The 11,275-nt window shown below is 31.7% G+C and overlaps 2 protein-coding genes across 10 annotated transcripts in view; one reads left to right on the forward strand and one right to left on the reverse strand.

Annotated features, from left to right (window-relative positions):
• LOC107961817 (rRNA-processing protein FCF1 homolog) overlaps positions 1–5,961 on the reverse strand; it is a 72,010-nt gene extending 66,049 nt beyond the window's left edge. For 3 of the 8 annotated variants that reach the window (XM_016897980.2, XM_041115604.1, XM_016897976.2), the window contains exons 1-5: positions 5,646–5,961; positions 5,337–5,402; positions 5,121–5,223; positions 4,862–4,904; positions 4,649–4,721 (exon numbers count right to left, since the gene is read on the reverse strand). In XM_016897980.2, the coding sequence (XP_016753469.1) occupies positions 4,649–4,721; positions 4,862–4,904; positions 5,121–5,223; positions 5,337–5,402; positions 5,646–5,809 (449 nt within the window). In that variant the 5' untranslated portion in view covers positions 5,810–5,961. Of the gene's footprint in view, positions 1–4,433; positions 4,722–4,861; positions 4,905–5,120; positions 5,224–5,336; positions 5,403–5,533 lie in introns of those variants that run through there. The other 5 variants (XM_016897977.2, XM_041115606.1, XM_041115607.1 and 2 more) reach the window with 5 other exon arrangements.
• Positions 5,962–7,876: 1,915 nt separating this feature from the next.
• Positions 7,877–10,051, forward strand: LOC107963395 (pyrophosphate--fructose 6-phosphate 1-phosphotransferase subunit alpha). 2 transcript variants are annotated; one of them, XM_016899930.2, is made up of 3 exons: positions 7,877–8,020; positions 8,844–9,008; positions 9,537–10,051. In XM_016899930.2, the coding sequence occupies exons 1-3, from the start codon at positions 7,982–7,984 to the stop codon at positions 9,657–9,659; spliced, it is 327 nt and encodes a 108-aa protein (XP_016755419.1). In that variant the 5' UTR covers positions 7,877–7,981; the 3' UTR covers positions 9,660–10,051. The 2 variants fall into 2 exon arrangements, with proteins under 2 accessions (XP_016755419.1, XP_016755420.1); XM_016899931.1 differs by having other exon boundaries at positions 7,906–8,020; positions 8,733–9,008.
• Positions 10,052–11,275: the final 1,224 nt, after the last annotated feature.

Here is an 11,275-nt window from a genome sequence, read left to right on the forward strand (position 1 = left end):
AATTCCCTGTTCCGACTTTAGAAATTCACCATAAATTATAAAGATATAATTAGGTGGTTTATTTTATATTCTCAGAATCCTTATTGAGTCTAGTTTCAGAAGAAATAAACCTCATAGTCATATGAATTTTTTACAGATAGAAATATGGTTCGTAGTAAACAGAGGTCAGATCAGTCAAGTCCTGAAACAGGGGTAAATTTAACTAATAAACTGTACTAATTGGCCCAACCAAAAAATTCTAGAAAAAAATTTTTAGATAGGTATATGAGTTTAGATTCAGGAAAAATTTACGGATCTTGATTTCGAGTTTCGTAACTCGAGATATGATTTTTCTTGTGACTGTGATGCAAGTAGCTTAAAAGCTGTGAATGTAGAAATAAATAATCCAAAGTTCTAATATGTTAAATTAAGCTTAGTAACACCTCATACTCGACTCCGACGACGGTCTCGGGCGTGGGGGCGTTACAGTAAATGTCGTACACCATTGTACTGGTGAAAACAAGATACACTGGGTCGATTTGATCAGAGAGACTGAACAGAAATTAAAAGTGATCCGTGAAAGTCTGAAAGCAATGTCAGATCGACAGAAATCGTATGCAGACTTGAAACGAAAAGATATAGAGTTTCAGATTGGAGACAAAGTCTTTTTGAAAATATCACCGTAAAAGAAAATACTCAGATTCGATCGTAAAGGCAAATTGAGTCCGAGATTTATTAGGCTATAGAGGTTATAGAGCGTAGTGGGCCGGTTGCTTATAGATTGTTGTTGCCACCTGAGTTAGAAAAGACCCACAATGTATTCCATGTTTCGATGCTTCGTAGATATCGATCAGATCCCTCACATGTGATTATTCTGTCTGAAAGTGAGATTAAGTCCGATATGACATATGAGGAAGAACCGATTCGTTTTTTGGCCGTGAGGTTAAAGAATTGCGAAATAAGAAATTTTCATTAGTAAAGGTACTATGGCATAAACACGGAGTTGATGAAGCAACTTGGGAGCTAAAGGATGCAATGAGAAAGCGTTATCCGAACCTATTCGCAGGTAAGATTTTCGGGGACGAAAATCCCTAAAGGGGGAGAGTTGTAACAGCCCGATTTAGACCCCAGTTGGAATGGTAGTTTCGGGACCACGAATCTGAGTCAGAAAAATATTTTAAAATTTTTTCTGTGTTTATTATGTGTGAATTAATATGTGTGAAATTTTCATAATTTAATTTTGTCGTTTGAGTGCCCGATTAAATAAAATGACTTAATCGCGTAAAATGAAAATTTGGTAGTTAAATGTGAAAGTGCTTAATTGTTGTTGTCTTTGTTAGTGGAGGTATTTATAATGCAACTATACCATTGTGCTTTTAGGTGGATGGTAATGGGCATGTTATATATGGTTTCTTAATTAAATTATTAAGGTTATAATGGTAAAATATGAAATAATATATGTATAATAAAACATAAAATTCATAATATGGTTTTATATTCTTATGATCTTGGCCGAAACTTAAAAAAAAAAGAAAAGAGAAAAGAAACTTAGGGTTCTGCTACTTGCAAGCTCAATCAATTAGCTCAGTTTTTGATAATTTCTATGTTTTTGAGATCGTTGCTTCGAGTACTAGTAAACCCTTGCTTGAATTTTTTATTTTGGTGAATATTTTGAGTTATGCCATTGTTGAGAGCTTGTTATTTTTTTTGTTTGATAATGAAATAGGAAAGATATGTTTTAGATTAACATGTTTTGTATTGGAGTTTTTGATTATTTTGAGTAATTAGGACTAAATTGCAAAAATAATATTTTGAGGGACTAAAATGTGAAATAAATGAAATATATGGACTTGTATGAATATGGTTAAGATTCGGCCTAACATGGGTATGGGGAAATTTTGCATATTTTGTGTTTTGTGCAATAGGGACTAAATTGTAAAAGTGTAAATGTTAGGGGTAAAATGGTAATTTTCCCATTTATGTGCTTTTGGACTGAATTGAATTAAAATATGTTTGAGTGAGCTTAATTTGAATATGTTTAGATCAAGAACCAAAGAAATCAGATTTGGATCTGGGGAAAACGAAAATTGTCGACTAGCTGTCCCGTTCCGTTTTACCTCGTCCGAGGTAAGTCTATAAGTAAATTGATGTACTTAATTTTAATTAAATGCAAAGTATTTATGCTAAAATGAAATATATGAATTTATTTATGCAATGGTCGAATATTGATAAGCTTGGCAACTATGTTTACGACTTCGCTTCGATCGACTTACGACGTCCGAAAGTCCTGTATGAACCTTAGGAATAGCTAGGATACATATGTCATGACATAGGGTTCCGATATGTGATGTGCGAGTAAGACCATGGCATCGATATGTGATTCCAATATATGTGTGCGAGTAAGACCCTGTTTGGGACAGTGGCATCGATATGTGATTACATGTAAGACCACGTCAGGGATGTTGGCATTGTACGATATGCGTGATTATTCGAGTGTCCTATCCAATTCTGAATGGTTCATCGGGCAAAGGTAAATCGTGTACGGATGGGTAAAATGAGCTGAATGGTCAGGTATGAACTAGCTTATGGGCTACTAGTAATAAGGTAAGTATATAACTTGATATTTGTTACAAGTCATGTGTAATGCTAATGATGAATATATGTGAGATTGGTATGTGTATTTAGCCTTTTGACTAAATAACTTGAGTATCAATGAAATGATTCTTAATTATGCGCATATGTGTGACCATGTTTATTTGGCCATATAGATAATATATATATGTGATGTTATATTATGATTTTTGAGCTTACGCATATAAGTATGTATGTGTATCGTTTTAACTATATGGTTTTGGAAGTTGATTATTAATATGTTAAAATGGCTATGTGAGTATTCGGCCAAGTGGGAAAATTGTCTATGAAAATGTCTTAATTATCTCATTTGTAAGTTTGAGGTCAAGTGTGATAATGTTAATATAACTCGGTTAGTTAAAATGAGTTGAATATATCATTGGATTGTTTATTTGCTTATGACTTACTAAACTAAGTTAGCTTACTCTGTGTGTTCTTGTTTACTCTGTTTTATAGATTTTGGATCAAGTTACAAGCTCGGAGATCGTCAGCAAAGTTCATCACACTATCTACTGTTTTGGTACCTTTATAAGTTAAACTCGAATTATGGCATGTATAGGCTGGAACATACTTTTGAAATGTTGAATTTTGGTTGAAATGTTGAATTTTGGTTATGTATTTAAAGCCATGCAAAAATGGCTTGCTAAATATGTTTAGACTTGGTCTTATGTGTGCTTAGTTATAATATTTTATGAGTTTGGTTTTGGTAATTCGGTAATGGAAATGTTGGATGTCTATATGGTTTTTAGTAATAGGATTCAGCTACAAATAATAATAGGTTTAATATGTATTTGGTATAGTAGTTAGTTCATGAGGGAATTATGAGATATGATATAATTAGAGTGATGGATGATTGTATAATAGCTTGTAAGGTTCGGTTGTTATATGGTACATAATGAATGTGTCCCATCATTGTTTTCTCAACTGTTTTGGTATGTATCAAATGATAAATATGGCCTTTATTTTTAGGGTAAGATGCGCACCATGTATATATGCATTAATAGCATATTCGGCTAAGTTATAATGTACTAAATATGTATATGTGATTGCATATTAAATTATGTACTATGTTTCGATTGGTTTTATTAATAGCTTATGCAGATGTTGTTATTCGTGCTTAAATGTCAGATTGAAAGTATAGTGAATTTCGCATGTTTTGGTATTAAGTTGTTATTATGTTCGAAAATAGTTTTAAGTTGAAATGGTGAAATATGCTTGAGTTGGTGAAACATGTTGCATTTGCTATATGATGGTTGTTTAGTAAACCGTAAATATGATTTGCCAGAAAGCTTTATTTCAAATGTGATTAAATGCCTTTATTTGTATATATTCAAATGGATGTATTAACTTGTATTAATGTATGATATATGTTAATTCATGTTAACTAATGTAATCATGCTGCATAAATGAAGTATTGAAACTTGTTTTGTTTGGCATGTAATTCGCATATACGCAAGCCTTTTAAAATAAAAATATAGTGGGTCTGATATTAAATTAATAAAGTTGTTGGTTTGTTATATGTTTTATATCTATATATAGTTTGTTTTAACATATGTTGGATCATGTTTTAAATTATGCCGTGTTATGAATGATATGATTTTTTTTAAGCTTAATAATATATTAAGTTGCGAGTATTAATGTCATTAATATTTCGAGTTATAAAATGTAATGCATAATTGTATGAACTATGTTATGATCGGTAATGCCTCATAACCCTAATCCAGTGACGGATACGGGTTAGGGGTGTTACAAGAAAAGTTCATGAAACTGCACCTGTAACATAAAAAGCAACGAATAGCCAAGGTAGAATAGAGATAGGACAGTTAAGTGTAAAGTCCAAAAGATAGATTGGGGGCAAATTAAGAAACAAAGACTAACATTCAGAAGCATTGAACCAAGTCATATGGCAACAAATGAATCAAGGTTCCAAAGACAGATTGAGGGCAAATTAAGAAACAAAGATTAACATTTAGATGCATTTAGCCAGATAAGACACTGCAAAGAGATATTGCATATTAAAGGTTAATGGAGGCTTTACCTCAAAGCTACACGGTACTTTTGGCCCAGCTTTTCAAGCTCAGCCATCACATAATCTGTGATGCAAGGAGTACCTTCAAATGCAAAAGAACAGATTAGCTTCAACAATAAAAAGGACTAGGATTGTAACTAAAAATGACAGATTTAGCAATTAAGAAAAACGCACAATGTATTCAAAGTAATGTTTAAAAGGAAAACCAACTCCATAACTCACATTTTGCATATAAGTAGTCCATCATTCTCTTCTCCAGATCCAACTACCAAAGGGGAAAAAATATTAAGAATTATCAATGACACGAAAAGGAATCATAAGAAAAGAGCACGTGGATAAAATTAACATTACAATTTATTTATTTTTTTACTTTGTAAGAGGGGATTATAAACATTTTATAACAGACCTAATTTTACTATTATCACAATCAAATTAAACCCTAAAACAAAATTCAAGAGGGCAAGAACTACGAAGCACTTACTTTGTTTTGGATGGAGAAATTGAAGTTGGTATCAACCAAAACACAATAAGGCGGTCCCAATGAGGTATTGTGTGTAAAGAAAAGAGTTGAAGAAATGTTCGGCCTGGTCCATATAACAATCAACAAAATTGGAAAGGAACCAATAAATTCTTAAATTAAAAAAAAACGACGGAAAGAAGAATTAGAAATAGCATACAAGAATATAAATAAGCTTACACATTTCTGGGGAGTTTTTCCTTACTGAAGTCCTTCTTGTTAGGATTCAAAACTTGGTCCTTGTAACTGAAATTTTACATAAACAACAATCAATCCAGATGATTATATCAACCAAAGTAAATTAAAGAGAAGGAAAAGATTTTTTTTATTTTTTATTTTAAAAAAAGAGGATTAAGAAAACGGGGAAAAACACTTGCTGTTTAATAGCTTTTTGAGTGACTATTTTCTTCATGCCAGTAAATTTGGGGGCCTTTTTTGCTTTTCCCATGGCTGCAGATTGAAACTTGTAAAAACAAAAAAGCAAGAAACCTTGAAACTGAACAACAACCCCTCGAAACAATAAGATATTCCACCAAAAAAGGCGAATGAAAACTGAGAAGAAGATGGCAAAAAGAGCTGAGTGAGGGTTTTGGGTTAATCTCGCTGTGTCTTGCGTACCGATTGGTTGCGGCAGAGAAGTGCGACGGCAACATAGCAGATGGTCAAGTCGACGGCGATGCAGCAGATGGTCGGGTTCGGCAATGTAGAGATGGGTTGGAATTTTGATTTGGGGAAAATTTAAGGTTGGGGGAATTTTTAGGGGAAAAATTAAGTTTGTTCGGGTATCTGGGTTGGGGATAAAATTGCGGCGTTTTACCGAAAACTCCACTAAAAAAAGTAAATAAAACGACACCATTTTGATTAGAACAAAATAATTTTTGCGGCATTTTTGAAACGCTGCTAATACCTCTAAAATTTGGAATTATTTAATATATAAATTAAAAACAATATAAATTAAAAAAAATCAGTCATATACTCAAAAAATTTTAAAATTATTTTAAATAATAGTATTTTGATTTTTTTCATTTAAATAAATAATTTTTTAAAATTTAAGTAATATTTAAAATAATTAGATAAAATTGAAATCTTGAAAATTATTTAAAATTTGAAATCTTTAGAATTTAAAATTATTTAATATATAATTAAAAAACAATCAGTCATATACACAAAAAACTTTAAAATTATTTTAAATAATAATATTTCAATTTTTTTCATTTTTAACATATATTTTTCTATGTTTTTACTCTCAAATTTTTTCAACGTGTCATTATTTTTTTGAAGAATTTAAGTATTCAATTAAAAATAAATTATTTTTTAATTAATATAAATAAACCAATTAAATAATAAATAGATAGATAAAATGTTTTTTGTGGCGTTTTTGATAAAGTGCCACTAAAGCTCGATCTATAGCTGCGTTTTTCAAAAAGCGCCGCTAGTGACACTAAAGCTCAACATAAAACGATGTGGTTTTGTTTAATTTTTTGCGGTGTTTTTCAAAAAGCGTCGCTAATACTCGATCTATAGCGGCGTTTTTTAAAAAGCGCTGCTAATGCCACTAAAGCTCAAACACGGTGTTGTGCTTAAATTTTTTGCGGAGTTTTTTGAAAAGCGCCGCTAATGGTCTACCTATAGTAGCACTTTTAAAAAAGCGCCGCTAATACTAGATCTATAGTGGCATTTTTTATAGCGACGTTTTTCAAAAAACACTGCTAGTTCTCAATCTATAAGGTTTTTTTTATCCAAAAACCGCTAAAAACCTGTTTTACTATAGGGTAATTATATGTATGTGTACATTATGAACATGATTAATAAGATATTCCTATGACTGAGTTTAGCTAAAATTTTAATATATAAAATATGAATTAATATATTATAGTATAAAGATATATATTATAATATAAATATAATAATTGTATATTATTATATCATGTAATGCTATATCGTATTTTAAAATTTAATGAAAAATTATAATATGCCTATACATGAAATTTATGATTATACTATTGAAAAAAATTTATTTGAATTTTGTATATTTGAATTAATGGTAATTTTGCATATTTATTATTATATATGATGATTATATTTTAAAAAATATAATTCATAACTAGAGTTTTTCTAAATTCATAATTTAACATAAAATTAATTATTAATTACTTTTATTGTTAATAAATCATTATTATATAATTATATTAATGTGCTTTTTGCTTTTTAGGTATAAATTTGAGGGTTATATTTTCAAATTTTAGATTAGTTTTATCTTCGGCCTTAACTAAATAGGTTAAAAGTTTGGGTGTTTTAAGTTTGAATCTTATTCAACTCATGTTTTCTTGAATTCTAAATATTTTAAAGCTTCAAAATTTTTTTTTTTGGATACTTTTATAATTTATGTTTAGGGTTTAGGATTGTCCTTCCCAATAATATCATTTTTAAGGCTATTGAAAATACGATGTATCTTACCACTACATTCAATACTTAATCCCTCAAAATTGTACTTTTTAAGTTGATATAGATTTGATCAAACTTAATATCAAATTGGCTCTAGCCAGCCTTCAAACTCAAGCCTATTTTATTATCTCTTGGTTAAAATAAAAAGGAAAAGAAAAAGGGCTTTCAAAGGAATGCCAATATAATCTCGACTCTCGAATTGCAATTTTCTTGGGCCTAGCCCATGTTAAATCATTTTCAATTAGGGGTAAACTTGTAACTTGCGCATGTTTCATGGAGATAGGCTGACAAAAATATGAAAAATAAGTAAACTGCATGGAGCTGAAGGGCAGGTAGGATTGCCCAATTCAAACAATTTTTTTTTCTTTTTTTAGACGAGAATGGATTCGCTTGATACGCTTGGTTCTTCTAGTAAGATGGTACGTTTTCATTTGGCTTAAATTTTTTTCAATTTTAACTGGTAATATTAATCTGAAAACTTACTCCCATTGGCAGAATGCCACAAAGAAGAAAGAACCCCAATTTATTTTCCTACTTTATCTGGCTGGATTATAAATCATACTACTTTATTTATTATTATTTTTTTTTGTATTCAAGGTATTTGAATGATTTGTTTTCTGATACCAAGTTAGTCTATCTTGAGTATGATTAAAAAATTTATTTTATGCTAGAATCTGAGGATTTCATGGTGACTTGTAAAAATTTACTTGTTAAATTGTCTATTGCTTTACACACTATTGATGTTCTAGATGCTAAGGAGAGTTTTAGCGTGGTTGGAGGAACTTTTTGTGATATGGGAGATTTGAATAGCCATGTCTGGTACATAATCCTTAGGCTACACAATAACAGAGAGATTCCTTTGTTGTGTAATAAATCCTTCAGCTACACAATTTGCTAAGCTTTAAAAAACCGATTTTTTTTGTCCTTCATATTACAATGAAAAACGTTTTTCTGTGGTTCTCAAGCAAAATAAAGTCAAATTTGCTTGAGATGGACATAAACATCCCTGTCACTGAGCCCTTTGTTTGAGACTATGGTGTATGTTCTTACTCCTGCATAACTCGTTCAAAATCTTCTTTCCTTGTTTCCTTAGTTTTTATTCATTTCTTTTTCATTTCTTCTTATTCCTAGTCAATAGCAAGCATATGAAGTTTGGTGGCAATAGCTCTCTGTCTTTTGACACAATCCATAAGATAATCCAATATACTGATGCCCTATGACAATTGTGTACCTTGGGAGCAGACAGAGGAATCAGATAACATAAACAATGTAATGGATGAGCTCTATCGAGAAGCAGGAATCACATTGTTGGAAGAACCAGATTCCAGTATGGAGCTTATGGATACGCACAGCGAGGATGAAGATCACATTAGAAAGATAAAGGAATTTCAGGATTACCTTCAAAAGGTATATATATACTTATTCCCACTTACCCCTTCTGTTTTTCATCTTTTAAAAGTTTTGGCATGTGAAAATTCTGTTAGTTCTTGGATTGTGTTTTGTTGGTAATTGTGTGGCTAGCAAACATGGATTCCTTTTATTGACGGGCAGAAAGAAGATTAGTGTAGCAGTATCCACGTTGATTAGATTACTGCCTTCTTTAGTTCAGATATGAACATTTTCAGCTTGGAAATATGTTTACTATAATGTTTTGAGTTTTGAACCCCTTGCTGATTCATGCTCTTTGAACTCAACCGGTACATTTCTGTTCATTGAGAAGGCTTAATTTCTTGTATCTTTCACAGTCCGTATTTTATATCAAAATTTGACTGCAATGATCTGGTTTTCTCAGGATGGGCATTATGTATGTATATTTTTAATATTGGGGCATATCTAGTTTTGCTTCTTGTGAAACAAATTGTGTAAATTAAAAACCTTCTACAACTTTTAAATAAGTCTAACCCTGAGGTTAACCTAGAGCTTGGTATGTTGCAGGTGAAGATAATGATTAAACCAGGTTGTTCAGAAGAAGTGTTGAAGGTGGCATTGAATTCCATGTCCTCGCTAGTAGGCATACTTGCTTTCATGTCATATCCAAAACACCGTTCCTTACTGTGAACAAGAATTAACTCCAACACCATGATCTTGTTGTACACCAAGGATGAATCTGCTGCTGGTATTTCCTTTAGAAGAAAATGCACGTTGCAGAATTTCATATCTGTATCTCCGTATTAAACTTTTATGTTCCACTAATTGTAGTCACCTAGTTGTCTGGACCAGCTTTTACGTTAGAATTTATCCAAGAAGCAAAGATTTGTTCAAAGATGGTTAGCTTCATCCAAGAACGTGGGAATGCTCAATACCTGTAAGTTGACAGCACACGACATTATGCATTGCAAGCGTCAGAAATATAGTTTGATGATTATTGTTCAATTATCTGGATTACTGAAAACAATATACTAACTTGTCTTGTCTCAACCTTGAAGCAACGCATTCTTTGGATTTGAAAATTCGTGTATCAATGTTTTATCTTGTATTTTTCTTGTCAACTAGGCAAAATTAAAAATAACACAATCATTATATGTCCCAAAATCTTAAACATGAATATTATAAATATGTATTATTGTGAGAATCATGTCTACTACATTATTTTCATATTTTTTGTAAGTTACATTTAATTATATCAACCATTTCAAATGAAATAAATTATCATAAACACTGAACTTAATAAGTCAAATTAACTCAAGCAGCCAATTAGCTCATATTTTCTCTTGCTGGGGTGTAGATGGGGGAGCTTCCCTTATAACGGTACAAATGATAGTAACATAGTTTTAATTCTTGAAATGGATTGAACTAGTAAATTGCTCATTTTTCCAACCAAATCCTAAGATGTTTTGTTCTACCAAAAACTAGTCTATCACGGTGGGACCAATAGGGAGTAATAGCAATCAGATTTATGAGCCATGTAGCTAATGTCTAATGGAATCTAAGAGTCACTGAGAGAGTAATAGAGGAAAGGTTCTTTTGCCAAGAAGAAAAAGGGAAATTGAAAAGAGGGGCCATTACTCCGAAATTCAGATGGAGGAGAGATGCCAAAGCTAAAGGGGTCCCTCTGCTCCAATTTTGGAGGCATATGATATGGTATATAACCAGGCCACCCCGCCTAGAAAGGTGAGCCAAGTGTTTTCTGGGATGAAGGATTTATAGCTTTTGCAACTTTTAGGACATGCACCTGAATAACTGACTGCACTAAACACAAAGAAAGACCAAAAGACTTTGAACCAAACCCCAAGCACATGCGGCAAAGTGAGATTTGGATATGGTAGTTTTCATCTAAAAAATATCCTACAAGTGTACAACCATCTTGTATTGGTAGCATCCTATAATTGAACCAACATTCACATGGGACACCCTTCAAGTTCAAAACATTTTATCCCACAGCTCCTTAAAGCTATGGAGTAGCTAAAATGTCCTTTTATACGTCCTTTTTAGGGTCATCCTTTCCTTTTTTTTTTCAGTACTTCACTAATCGCTAGTTCTTGTCTTTACCACAAAGCATCTTTTCTTTTTACCATAATTCTATATATAAAGGACATTGCTAGACCCGTACTCCACAAAGTGTATTTCCATATTTCCACACCATTCTAATTGTTATATCCTTACTCCAAAAATGACATGTGGCAAAACGATGGATGACTTGGCAAGAACCTAGATGAGGACCCTCGTTAGGTGTG

The sequence above is a fragment of the Gossypium hirsutum genome, chromosome A06 (assembly GCF_007990345.1).
Source record: "Gossypium hirsutum isolate 1008001.06 chromosome A06, Gossypium_hirsutum_v2.1, whole genome shotgun sequence".
Taxonomy (NCBI): Eukaryota; Viridiplantae; Streptophyta; class Magnoliopsida; order Malvales; family Malvaceae; genus Gossypium; species Gossypium hirsutum.

What these genes read in the sequence shown, in the direction of transcription:
- LOC107963395 (XM_016899930.2), top strand. Translation starts at nt 7,982, where the DNA reads ATGGATTCGCTTGATACGCTTGGTTCTTCTAGTAAGATG. An exon ending in TTGGTTCTTCTAGTAAGATG is followed by an intron (nt 8,021 to 8,843) that starts GTACGTTTTCAT and finishes CCTTGGGAGCAG; the next exon opens with ACAGAGGAATCAGATAACAT. An exon ending in TTCAGGATTACCTTCAAAAG is followed by an intron (nt 9,009 to 9,536) that starts GTATATATATAC and finishes GGTATGTTGCAG; the next exon opens with GTGAAGATAATGATTAAACC.